The sequence below is a fragment of the Erpetoichthys calabaricus genome, chromosome 6, assembly GCF_900747795.2.
Source record: "Erpetoichthys calabaricus chromosome 6, fErpCal1.3, whole genome shotgun sequence".
Classification (NCBI taxonomy): Eukaryota; Metazoa; Chordata; class Cladistia; order Polypteriformes; family Polypteridae; genus Erpetoichthys; species Erpetoichthys calabaricus.
Window position 1 is genome coordinate 123,155,890 of NC_041399.2, and position 14,365 is coordinate 123,170,254.

Consider the following 14,365-nt stretch of genomic DNA (forward strand, 5'->3'; position numbering starts at 1 on the left):
CCCCCATAAAAACAAGAAACACATGCTAGAAAGTGTAGTCTGTACCAGCAGGTAGAAAGAACAGCATCAGTAATGTAACATATATTGATATGAGTAGCAACATAATTTACTAATCCAGTTATAGGTTTCAAAATTATCATGTACAATGTTTTAAGACATTTGGTAGTTTGCACAGTCTGTCTAACAAACTAAAATTCTAACCTTTTTAAGTTTTTCACAGTAAAGTACTATTCCTAGCACTAGTTTAATTTAACCCCACTTTTCCCCCGCCATAATATATATTTAACTGAATTAGCACATGCTTTTTACTTTCTCTTACACATAGTACAGGAGAGAAAGAGAAAGTATAGAAATTGTGAAAAAAAATTCGACCTCAAGATTTTGATTGGTCTTTTTTAAACCTTCTTGAGTTCGAAAATACCATTTGTGAAATTAATTGTCTGTGTGTGTGTGTAAACACAATAACTTGAAAATGCTTTGACCTAGGTCAATCAGATTTTGTACACATGCTTTATATCAAAATCACTTAACACAAACATTTGATTCTAGGTGCATTGTTTATTTCACTGAAGGTTACTGAATTTCATTGAAACGTTAAATTGGCCTTTACACCTGCTTTATGTAATACTAGTTTGATATCTTCTTAATTTGCGGCTAGCTACGGTTTGAAGGTTGTTTCTTCCTTTCTGGAATGGGAAGATGAATGGTTCATCATGGATCATCTCCATCAAAATGCCATAGGGTTTTTGCAACTGCTTAGATTAGTTTAGTTTAATTCCAGCAGCTTTGAGCTTCTATTTTGTGTTTCCACATGGCAATATATTCAAAGCCAAGTTATTTTGCCTCCTTGCAGAGGCAAACCAATAAAAAAAATAATCCTTCTAACACGCCTTCAGCTTTAATATGATAATTTTCTAATTTGAATGCATGTAATCTGTGAAAGAACGTTTTCATTTATTCATACATATTTATTAAGCGAAAAGCAGCAAAAAAAAAAAAAACCTAGACACATGGAGAGTGACACATGGGCAGTACACCTTTGGTTAATGCCACTTACCCAAACACCTGTGTTACTCCCTTCTGCGCTGCTCAGTTTCTAACTATGCTGGAAAGAAGTGGCTATCTCTTCACACCAGTTGTCTAGTATCTATTTTATTACACAAGTCACTCAAGATGTACAAAGTAAAGAAATTTTAAAGTGGAATAATATTCAGTATGTTAGAACAGAAAATAACAGCAGAAAAATATAAGTAAAATAAATTATAGAAAATAGCAATGTCTAAATATAAAGCCCAAATAAAAATACGCATTTGTTTCAAAATCAGAAAGCTTAAACAATACTTTCTGTAATACTATGGAAGCTTTAGAGTAACCCCAAAGAAAATATCCATGTCTGGAGAGAAGAGAAGGAAGGAAAGAAAAGAAGCTGTTTTTCAGACAGCTTGTCTTGATTCAAACATGTTGATGCATGGACAGTGTCTTCAGTGTCCAGGTAAATAAAATCTGTGTGTGATGGACTGGGATGTCCCTCTGTCCCCATTACGCCAAAAGCACCACGTAGCGTTCCATACTCTATGATTTTACATTTGGATAATTAGCTAACTAGTCTGATGATGGACAGCTTGTCCCAGAAGCTTTATACTTTTAAGGTATATTTGCTTGTTATACTGTATCCAGTTTCCTGGGGAAATGGGTACTCAGACTATGTGAAGAAAAAAGGCAAAATGTATAGAATAATTAACTAAAGCAGAAAACAGTCTTTTTTGAGCAAAGTCCCAAAGTTCAAGCACAGTTTCCCATATGGAGTAGTCTTCTGTGGCATGTCTTCCAAGGAAAATGTCAGCAGTCCCAAAATGACAATTTAAGCTCTCCAAGGCAAACATTCAAGCTTTAAACTACTTAAAAAACATTTATATCAGGGTCTCCCCCTAAATATGGAAGAGAATTGCACAATTGGTCCTTAATTTTAAATATTCTTTATAATTATATATGTATCATCTTTTTGGTATACTTGTATAGGTCACCCTCAAAGGAGTAAATTCTTAATTTTGAACATAGATTAATAGGTGAAAAATGTATTAATTGTAATAATGTTAATTAAATAATTGTAATTTTTATTGATAATCCAGGCAATCAGTCGCCAATGTAAATCAGCCACTTTTGTGGTGATCAGTAAGCTGTCCATTCACAAAGACTATATTTATTTCAGCCCTTGATTTAGTTACCTTGACACCAGCCTTAAGGTAATTTAGTTTTTGTGCTTAGGACTGTCTAGCTGGTACATCGGTAAAAAATAAATATAACCTGTCTAAATATAGTAGCATTTTTATTTTTTTAACAGCATTCATAGTTGTCATACTCTTTCTCTGTACGTTTAGTATTCGTTTGCTCAGAGGTTAATGCTCTTGCTGCTTCCTGAGCAGCTCTTCTTTTCTCCACCCTAGCGGCCCGTTTCTTCTCTTCTTTCGTCTGCATCTTTTTGTGTTAAAACTGATTAAGGCAGTGTTTGTGTTGCAATTACCTAGTACATTTTCTTTAATTTTTCACTTAAGCTGGCACTTAAGTCTTCAGTCTGCCACAAGAATGATTTAAGATATGAAGAGGTAGGGGAAGTTAGCAAGCAACAGGTGATTTAAACGCCATGGTAGCGCGTTACATATAAAGATATATACAGTGGTGTGAAAAACTATTTGCCCCCTTCCTGATTTCTTATTCTTTTGCATGTTTGTCACACAAAATGTTTCTGATCATCAAACACATTTAACCATTAGTCAAATATAACACAAGTAAACACAAAATGCAGTTTGTAAATGGTGGTTTTTATTATTTAGGGAGAAAAAAAAATCCAAACCTACATGGCCCTGTGTGAAAAAGTAATTGCCCCCTGAACCTAATAACTGGTTGGGCCACCCTTAGCAGCAATAACTGCAATCAAGTGTTTGCGATAACTTGCAATGAGTCTTTTACAGTGCTCTGGAGGAATTTTGGCCCACTCATCTTTGCAAAATTGTTGTAATTCAGCTTTATTTGAGGGTTTTCTAGCATGAACCGCCTTTTTAAGGTCATGCCATAGCATCTCAATTGGATTCAGGTCAGGACTTTGACTAGGCCACTTCAAAGTCTTCATTTTGTTTTTCTTCAGCCATTCAGAGGTGGATTTGCTGGTGTGTTTTGGGTCATTGTCCTGTTGCAGCACCCAAGATCGCTTCAGCTTGAGTTGACCAACAGATGGCCGGACATTCTCCTTCAGGATTTTTTGGTAGACAGTAGAATTCATGGTTCCATCTATCACAGCAAGCCTTCCAGGTCCTGAAACAGCAAAACAACCCCAGACCATCACACTACCACCACCATATTTTACTGTTGGTATGATGTTCTTTTTCTGAAATGCTGTGTTCCTTTTACGCCAGATGTAACGGGACATTTGCCTTCCAAAAAGTTCAACTTTTGTCTCATCAGTCCACAAGGTATTTTCCCAAAAGTCTTGGCAATCATTGAGATGTTTCTTAGCAAAATTGAGACGAGCCCTAATGTTCTTTTTGCTTAACAGAGGTTTGCGTCTTGGACATCTGCCATGCAGGCCGTTTTTGCCCAGTCTCTTTCTTATGGTGGAGTCGTGAACACTGACCTTAATTGAGGCAAGTGAGGCCTGCAGTTCTTTAGACGTTGTCCTGGGGTCTTTTGTGACCTCTCGGATGAGTCGTCTCTGCGCTCTTGGGGTAATTTTGGTCGGCCGGCCACTCCTGGGAAGGTTCACCACTGTTCCATGTTTTTGCCATTTGTGGATAATGGCTCTCACTGTGGTTCGCTGGAGTCCCAAAGCTTTAGAAATGGCTTTATAACCTTTACCAGACTGATAGATCTCAATTAATAATAATTTCCTGCCTACAATTAAATCATGCAAATATGACACAATTGTTATCTCTGACCATGCCCCTCTAGTCTTGGAGCTAAAATCATTAAGCCACTCACCTCGCAGATGGCGTCTTAACCCTCTTTTATTGGCAGACGAGAACTGCACAGAATTTATATCCAAACAAATCAGCTTCTTCCTAGAGACAAACACGTCCACAGAGGTTTCTGCAGGAACACTCTGGGAAACTTTAAAGGCCTTCTTAAGAGGCCAGATTATTTCATATCTTTCCCATAGAAATAAATTAGAAACCAAGAAAGTGTCAGAGCTAAGAAATGAAATTACTAGAATAGATGAAGAACAAGCCAGGCGTCCAAGTGAAGCTCTTCACAGGAAAAGGCAGGCCCTGCATACAGAACTTAACATCTTAACAACTAAAGAAACTGAACAACTTATTTATAAGTCTAGACAGCATTACTATGAACACGGAGAAAAAGCTAATAAGCTTTTAGCTCAACAAATTCATAAACAAGAAGTTCACAATGCAATACCAGTAATCACCAACAAGAATGGAGAAGAAATCATCGACCATAATAAAATAATGCACACATTTAGAGATTACTATAAGTCTTTATATTCCACTGAGCCCAAAGAAGACAACACGCAATCTAATGCATTTCTGGATAATTCACAAATACCACAAATAGATGCTTTAAGTGCTGAGGAACTGGATAAACCTCTAACGCTAACAGAATTACTAGACACTATAAAGTCACTACAAAGCGGGAAATCATCAGGCCCTGATGGTTACCCCGTAGAGTTTTATAAGAAATTCTCCACTCAGCTAGCTCCACTCTTATTGGTAACATTTACAGAAGCTAAAGACCACCAAATACTACCTCAAACATTTCGACAAGCATCAATCACCGTCTTTCCTAAACAAAATAAGGACTTGTTACAATGTGCATCATATAGACCAATTTCACTCCTGAATAATGATGTTAAGATACTCTCAAAAATCCTAGCTAGAAGGATGGAGAAAGTGCTGCCCTTGGTAATATCACAAGATCAAACTGGATTTATTAAAGGCCGACATCTATCTTCAAATCTCCGACGCTTGTTTAATGTTATATATTCAGCAGCAAAATCAAACACCCCAGAGATATTACTATCATTAGACGCAGAAAAAGCATTTGACATGATCGAATGGAATTACCCTTTCACTGCATTGGAGAAATTTGGGTTTGGCCCGAATATTTGTGCTTGGATCAAACTACTGTATACCAGTCCAGAAGCTTCAGTTTGTATTAATAACATTTGCTCAGACTACTTTAAACTAGAACGTGGTACCAGACAAGGATGTCCCTTGTCGCCACTGTTGTTTGCAATCGCTATTGAACCACTGGCGGTTCACTGCAGAAATTCTTACCAGATAAAAGGGGATTATCAGAGAAGGACTGGAATAGAAAATTTCTCTATATGCAGATGATATGGTCTTATATATATCGGACCCAGAAAACACTGTCCCTGCTGTTTTAACAGCACTAACAGAATTTCAAAAGATATCTGGTCTTAGAATTAATCTGAATAAAAGTATACTCTTTCCAGTGAATTCACAAGCATATAATATTAAATTAGACACCCTACCTTTTACCATAGCAGATCAGTTTAAATACCTAGAGGTAAATATCACAAGTAAACATAAAGCTCTTTATCAACAAAATTTTGGCGTCTGTATGGAAAAAATTAAGCAAGACTTGCATAGATGGTCAACCCTTCATCTCACTCTAGCCGGAAGAATTAACATTGTTAAGATGAATATCCTTCCTAAACTTCTCTTTTTATTTCAAAACATTTCAATATATATCAATAAATCGTTTTTTAAACAGTTAGATTCAATAATAACCTCATTCATTTGGAACTCAAAACACCCACGTATCCGAAGAGCGACCCTACAAAGACCTCAGGCAGAAGGTGGCATGGCTTTACCTAATTTTCAGTTTTATTACTGGGCAGCAAACATACTAGCCATAAAAACCTGGACACAAATAAATGCACATACACAGGCTTGGTCCGCAATAGAAGTAAAATCCTGTAGTACTTATTTATATTCCCTGCTCTGCTCTCCAATAAATGAAAGTTATCGCAAATATACTAATAACCCAATTGTGCTTTACTCACTCAGAATATGGAACCAAATTAGAAAGCATTTTAAGATGGAAAATCTTTTATCAGTGGCACCTCTGCAAGAGAACCACCTCTTTCAACCTTCGCAAGTATATCCAGTTTTTAATACCTGGAAAAGTTTTGGGATTAAAATGCTCAGAGATCTTTATATAGACAACATATTTACATCTTTTGAACAATTACGTTCAAAATTTAACCTCCCAGCTACACATTTCTTTTACTATCTTCAAATTAGAAATTTTGTTAAACAGAAATTGCCCAATTTCCCCCACCTTGCACCCTCCACACTGCTGGAAAAAATACTGCTCAATTCCGAAGAAACAAACACTATTTCCGCAATATATAAAATCTTATTAGAGTCCCTACCTTTCAAAGATCCAAGAGGACATTGGGAAGAAGATCTCTTAATCAATATATCAGAAAAGGAGTGGAAGGTAGCAAAGCAGAGAATTCACTCGAGTTCTATATGCGCAAAGCATAGAATTATTCAACTAAAAATTATATATCGAGCTCATCTGTCTCGCTTAAAACTGTCCAAAATGTTTCCAGGCCAGGATCCAACCTGCGAACGCTGCGACCAAGCTCCTGCCTCACTGGGTCACATGTTCTGGGCCTGCACCAAACTAACATCATTTTGGACAAAAATTTTTAAGTGCCTCTCAGACAGCCTTAGTATCACAATCCCTCCTAACCCACTAACAGCTGTGTTTGGTGTCCTTCCAGATGGACTGGAATTGGAGAAGGACAAGCAAACGGTGATTGCATTCACTACACTTTTGGCACGCAGACTTATTTTGTTAAATTGGAAGAATCCTAATTCTCCTCTTATAAGTCAGTGGGAAACCGATGTTTTATATTATTTGAAATTGGAAAAAATTAAATTTTCAGTTAGAGGATCTGTACAAAATTTTTTCAAAACATGGCAGGATTTAATCAATATTATTTTAGAATAAGAGAAATAACTATTATTGCATTTAACTCCCTTCTCCATCTCATATTTACATAGATATTTACTTCTCCCCTTCTTTTGTCTAATGTTGCCTTATTAAAAAGCTTAAAGAAATTTTCCTTTAGCTAAGCTCTCCTTCTCAGGGGTGGGGTTTGATTTGTTTTCAAATTTGTTGGGTTATAAATTGATCTGTTTGTATGGAATGATTACAATGAAAATTAATAAAATAAAAATATTAAGATCTCAATTACTTCTGTTCTCATTTGTTCCTGAATTTCTTTGGATCTTGGCATGATGTCTAGCTTTTGAGGTGCTTTTGGTCTACTTCTCTGTGTCAGGCAGCTCCTATTTAAGTGATTTCTTGATTGAAACAGGTGTGGCAGTAATCAGGCCTGGGGGTGGCTACGGAAATTGAACTCAGGTGTGATACACCACAGTTAGGTTATTTTTTAACAAGGGGGCAATTACTTTTTCACACAGGGCCATGTAGGTTTGGATTTTTTTTCTCCCTAAATAATAAAAACCATCATTTAAAAACTGCATTTTGTGTTTACTTGTGTTATATTTGACTAATGGTTAAATGTGTTTGATGATCAGAAACATTTTGTGTGACAAACATGCAAAAGAATAAGAAATCAGGAAGGGGGCAAATAGTTTTTCACACCACTGTATATGAATATAAAATATGGTTTGTTTTAGATAAATACATTACAGAAGAGATTAAACAGTATGAATGCTTGTAATTATGAAATCTATTTTATTTTTTATGACATATGTATTACGCTTCAGTATTTTCTGTATATATTTTGTTAGTTTTCTTTTGCTAATCAAAAATGAACAGGTTAACAGTTTAATTTAGATAAGGCTTCTACATATCTGGTTATTCAGGAGCTTAGTGTAAAATGTTTTTTAAAGTGATAAAGGAAATCGAAATTGGTAGTGCAATCCGGCAATTCATAATCGAGGCATCCCTAATATTAAGTGGTATCTTTATCTGATCAAACATAAATAGTCAGATATAGATAACTTATTGTATGGTTTCCAGCTTGTAATTATTCATTATTATTATTAATAATTAATAATTTTTTTTAATTTTTCTCTGTTTGCAGATGTTCTTGCTTTGGCTGTTGCAATCAAAGAGCTTGCACTATATACTCGCAAAGCACATACTGCCTTATGGTGTGCCCTTCAGATGACTTTACCTAATAATGCCTTGAGTGCATCCGCTCGGCAGTCAGAGCTAGAGAAGGCCCTTCAGGAACTGATCAACTTTACTATAGCAGCAGAGCATTCTAACCAAGAAAAGAAAGTCCCAAGTGTCTTGGAAGGCCACCAGCAAATGGATACAGAAAAGGAGATTCCAAAGAAACAAGGAGATTAAGTCAGGGGATAGTATCATTGCTATTGTATGCTAGTATTTGAATGTTGGAATATGTCAGACTGGCAAAATATGAAGATTAGATGATGAAGGCAAGTGCTTTGTACAGTTTCTTTTTCCAATTTCATATAATATCAGTGGAATAGTCACTGCTTGTACTAGTTTTGGCCTAGATGAATATAAAATTCAAAGTGTTTGGATTCAACAAACCCTTTTTAAATTTGGCGAACCTGTTGTCATAGATTCATCCATAGTTAAGCATGTACTGTAGTCTGCAAAGAATCAGTGTTGAGTATCATGTGATGTGCCAAAAAACTACCTAACATGTTAATTTCTGTTTTGATCATTAGCATTTATTACATATTGCAAAACATTAACATTTGTTATGCAGCAATTGAATAGTCTTTCCATCAGACTGTTTTTAAACAGATAGGCTGCCGTCAGTGTTTCCTGTAAGTTGCAAGTTCTGCAAGTTGCTTAATGCAGCTGTCTTTGCATATAAATAAAATTGTTAATTAAATTATAGTTTCAGCTGGCTTAGTTGTAAATATGCATATAGTATTAGTTGAAAATATTAATGGATGATACTCAGGATTAGTACTGTGGCTTACTGTACTAACACACAAAGAGTGGGGGAATTTGAATTAATGCAATGGACAATAATTAGTAACTGCATTCCATGTTTATTTTATTAAGATGCATTTTGTGCATGCATTACTAGTATAATGTTCTGCGTAATGGTTACTATTGTCAAGCCTTCCTAATAATCACATTTAACTGTTTACTCAGGTAAAAATATACACAATGGTTTGTTTAGGTTCAGAGATAAAAAAGTTTATTATTATTTGTTTCCATAAATTGTAACACTGTACAGTACTAAATTACCAAAGCTATTTTTGTTTTACCAAATGCTATTACTGTTTGGGGCTTGTTTTTATTATATTAGCATTTTAGAGAAAATGAAGAATTAGTTGACATTCTCAGGGTGTACTTTATTCTTGCTGGTTACCTTTTAGTTACTGACTTCAAAACAATAAGTTTAATTACTTCATGTGTAAAGTACTTTTCTTTTTTTTTTGTTTAGCAGCTGTGTAAATAATTTTAAACAAATGTTTCTCCTATTGCTGTGTTAATTGAATTGATTTTTTATTTGAAAAACATTTGAGGTATGTTATTAATCACACATTCAGATGCACGTTTTCAAACTATTAATTTTGTATTTTCTTTAGGGTTTGTTTTTCTTGTCTGTTTTATGTTCTTGACACATTTATTACTGTATTTTATTTAATAGTCAGGCCACATGTTTTGTTTTGTTTGCCTGTCAACCTCTTTCAGTTAATTTATTATCATTTTTTATTATCTGTTCTACTGTCTTGCATAGTCTTGCATAACAGAGCATGTTTAAAAACATATTTAGGTTATTACAGCTCTTTAAACAAGAGGAATATCAGTTGTATTAATTTTCTAAATGTCACAATTGCCTTTCTTGTTACTTAACTGGAATTTAAAAAAAAATAATAAAGTTGATGTTTTGCTTGTCAACACAATTACATAATTTTAAATTGCATTCAGTGAACATTTTACATTTAACCAGTGGGCAAATACTTGCAGAATTGAAAAACTGATTATTGTGGTATTTATTTATTGTGGTATTTATATTACTATAATTACCAGTAAATATAACAGTTGTTTACAATATTTTAATGTTTCATCACTGAGAAAATATTTTTGCTAATTCTTGTGAATGTTATATGGCATTTAGGCCATAGTAGTTTAAGGCCCAGTAGTTTAAAATGAGTATTTAGTAGAATATATCTGAATTGAATGTTTTACTAATGTTTTGGTAAACTGAGCCTTGAATGATGTATATTTGCTTATTTTTCTTTTCAATCCATAAATTGATTAAAAAATATATAATTTGCCCTACTCAAATTACTTGGGAATCCTATACATGGAAAAATTGCATTTTAGATTAATAAGGGAAATGAGAAATGTTATAAATATAAAGCATTTTATAGTCTCTAATAGTTTTTTTCTGTACATTTAACATAATTTAGTCTTTCTTGTTTAGTGAAATACATTGTCTCAATTTTATTAGACACGCCTAAATTTCTGTCATCAGGTTTTAACAATCAACATTGTACATTTTTTTCTTAAAACTTGTGTCAGTTATTTAGATTTTAATAAAATCAAATATTATAAAGCACAGTTAAACTAAAATAATGATGTTAATGTCCTGCATTATTAAAATGATTTAAGGATAACAGTGATGTATCATTCATTCAGGTTGTCTGCTATCACTTTAAAGTGCCTGAATTAGTTTGTATTTTTTCAGTTGTAGCTGTGTTAATATAAAAGTAATACATTTCCTAAACAAGTGTAGTAAGGCAAGAATGAGAATAAGAATACTTTATTTTGACATAGTTAGCGAGATGACCACGAAAATACAGTAAATTGTAATGTTAGTTTGCAAAAATGGATAGGCAGACACGCATATAATTTTTAAAAAAAACTATAGTACTAGGGTGTTGTACCGTGTTAGCTATTATGAATGTAGAGAAAAGCCAAGCAAAATGACACCTTTTATTGGCTAACTAAAAAGATTACAATATGCAAGCTTTCGCGGCAACTCAGGCCCCTGAAAAAAACTATAAATACATAGATTTTAATGAAATTAATATACAGTTTATTTCATGAACCATGTGACATCTTTATGAATGTTGGTCAGTACATTGATTATATAAATGTTGTTTAGTCAAAGAAGATATGTGATATTGGTATTTATCATTTTCAAGTATTTATTGTCACTTTCCCATTACTGTCATGCTTTCGTAATACTAAAAAATTGCAGAAATATTTGCAATGACTGTTGGATTACTGTAAATGCCAAAGTTTGACTGGAATTTTTAACAGTCTTAATTTGTGATGACTTACAAAGAGTGCACATTTTTTGAAGAAATTTATGAAATTTCACGATGGTGTACTGTATACAACAATTTATCTTAGTTTATATAAACCATCTATGATTAAATCATGCCAAGTGTTCAGTCATCTAGCATATTGGATTTTTCCTTTTTTATCAGTGTTACCAAGAACTACTTTTGGACTGGTTTATTCTTCCAATGTATATTGTATCTAGTAAGAAAAGGTTTGAAACAATTTAGTACTATATTTGGTTGGATTGTTCAGAGAAGAAATATGGTTGTTGACATAAAGACATTTGTAGATAGAATAGGTGTTTTCTTTTGGAAACACAGTCTATCTGTATAATAAAGCTGTAATTAGCTGTCTACTGTAATGTTTGTTTACATCATCTGGTTTTATGTGTTTGCTAGATGTGATTTCTAGCAAGTTGAGCATGGAGGGTTTACTACTCCTTTTTGGTGCAGAGACTTCTTGATTTTATTTCTGAAAGGAAGGAACAACCTTTACATAATTTGTTGTTTGGAGAAGCCAGAATCTTTTGAGAGCACGTCTTTAAAATAGTGCGATCAGAATGAGTAGAGTTTTTTGTTTTTGCTGCATTCAAACACTTTCATTTTGCATTGTTCCACTTTTCAGTTGGCCAGATTTTGATGTTTATTGATTCTATGGATGGTCTAGTTTCACCTATTACCCATTATCAATTGAATACTACAGGATTATCAATAATAGCTGCAGCATATTGATTTCATGTCTTTATGTATGTACCTGTAGATGTTAATGTGGATAATATTTCATGGTATGCATTATCACTTACTAAGAAGAGTAAACAACATAAAGCAATAGGACATTATAATTTGTACTTTATTCACTGGCTTCAAGCCTGTTAACACTAGAATTCCTGAAGCCGGGCCACCTTAAATTTCTTTGCACCTCCTCATCAGTGTCTTTGTCTTGCAAATGTGTTGGTCAGCACTGGCAGCAGGCAGCGTGGTCACTTGCTTATCCCTCCATGGAGGCTGCTGAAGTCTCTTTATCTGGGTGTGAGGCATCTAGAATTGTATAGGGTAAATAATATATCATTGTTTGGAATGCAGTAGACCATTCAGAGTTCACGGCCTCAGTCATTAGCGGATTTTTCTTTAGAGCCTATCTAATAATTGTTAGCGAAAACTGCAAAATTCCACCACAATTTTTATGGCTTTTTTCGTGGAAATACTGTACTGTAAGGAGAACATGAGTGGCGAACTGTAGTGGAGAACGCAGCTTGGGATGGTGAAAGTAGCCAATAGAATTTGAAATTGCAACTTCAGCAGTCCCTGCAGTGGCTCCGATTGGTCTTCTGCTGAGGCTGCTAGGGCTGTTGGGGTCAAGGGATGTCAGTGAGGCTTTTAAAAAGGGGGCTGGTGACCAAAAGCAAAAAAAAAAAAGTTTTTTGTAATTTGTGTTTCAAGTTCCTATCTGTCTGCCTTCTGTTGGGTTACCTGTACTTGTTCGTTTTCTCCTGGATCGTTTCGTGATTGGCGTCTGAATTGTCTGCTGTCAGCCTGTGTACATGAGGAATGTAAGTGGATTCATAGCCATCCTGCAGAGAAAGGAGCGCTCCTGAACCCATCCACCCGTCTTCACCATTTCAGGAACTAGCGGTAGGACTATCTTTACATTCCCATTCAACGTGCAGATCTCTGGACTATCTATTTTCATCATTACATTTCATCCGTTGCCATTTTTCATGATTTACTGTGTGTGTGTTTTGTTTGTGCTTTGTTGTATTTAATGTGTAATCGCAGTAAGGGGAACAGGGGTGGTATCGCTGTTTTCATTACATTCTTTATTTGCTGTTTGATTACCGGTTTGCTTTGTTTTTGTCTCTGTTTGTTAGTGCGTGAGGGTCGGGCCAAGGCTGGGTGCGTCCCTGGAATCTCCACCATAAAAATAAATCACCATCTTCTCGACGGTGTGAATCTTAGCGGCACTGGACTGCTACAGCGTTATTCATTTCTCCTTGCTGCTGATTGACTGTGATGCATCTCCAGCTGAGTGTTCTTGTATTTTCCATTTTGTTCCTCTGAACCCTTAAACTGCCACAACCGGCTTTAGGCATTTACCAGTGCCATTCGCGAGCACGCAGGAGCTGATCAGTCATTATTCATTTCTCCTTGCTGCTGATTGACTGTGATGCATCTCTAGCTGAGTGTTCTTGTATTTTCCATTTTGTTCCTCTGAACCCTTAAACTGCCACAACCGGCTTTAGGCATTTACCAGTGCCATTCGCGAGCACGCAGGAGCTGATCAGTCAGTGCCGTACATTCATTGTGCAGCCAGCTCATGACCACAGCCAGGCCCTTGTGAGCAGGGGGGCTGAATGCACCCCTAGAAGATACGGACACTCGTCAAAAAAACCCTCTTAAAAAACACTGATAGACTACCTTCACATTGCTCCCTTACTTGCTGGGCTTACTCGCGGCTGCTTTGTCGCGTGATATGCTTCTCGTGCTACGCTACACTTACTTAAAAGCCTGAACAGCACATGTCCTTTTTGGTTGATTGCTTTGTTTCTCTCTCCTCACCCAGACATCATCTGCTCCTGTTGCGGGTCCCGCTCCCATTGTGCTCCCCTTATGATGTTTGCCTATTCTTTTAAACAAGTTCTGAAAGAGACATGTTTGTTTGAAGTGTTTGAATAAAGTTCCTGTCTCTACAATCTCCTGTGTTTGTGTGCAATTCTGTTACCCAAGCGTGACATCCTGCAGCACTGCAGCCTCACTGTCCCTGTGATTGAGCCACTGCACTATAGCCTGCCAGCATCAGCGCTTACCTCTGTGTGCTTGCATGCAGCCAGTTCAAGCGCAGTTGGCTCAGTGATTTCATCCATGGCATCAGTTATACCTTGTACATATTGTTCCAGTAGTATTTTAAATAGTTTTTACAGTTAATTAGCAGTGTGTAAAATTATCATTGTTGCAGTAATTGTGATGCTCTTTGCATGAAATAAAATGTTTTCCATTAAATTTTCACTTTTTCTTTGTAAATTGTGACGTTTACTTAAAGTGCAGCAAAAAAGTATTTGGCGTCC

At 35.5% G+C, this 14,365-nt stretch overlaps 1 protein-coding gene across 1 annotated transcript in view; it reads left to right on the forward strand.

Moving 5' to 3' along the window:
* LOC114653530 (uncharacterized) overlaps positions 1 to 10,432 on the forward strand; it is a 146,461-nt gene extending 136,029 nt beyond the window's left edge. Inside the window, exon 9 of the mRNA XM_028803899.2 lies at positions 8,099 to 10,432. Within this exon, the coding sequence (XP_028659732.1) occupies positions 8,099 to 8,370 (272 nt within the window). The 3' untranslated portion in view covers positions 8,371 to 10,432. The remainder of the gene's footprint in view (positions 1 to 8,098) is intronic.
* Positions 10,433 to 14,365: the final 3,933 nt, after the last annotated feature.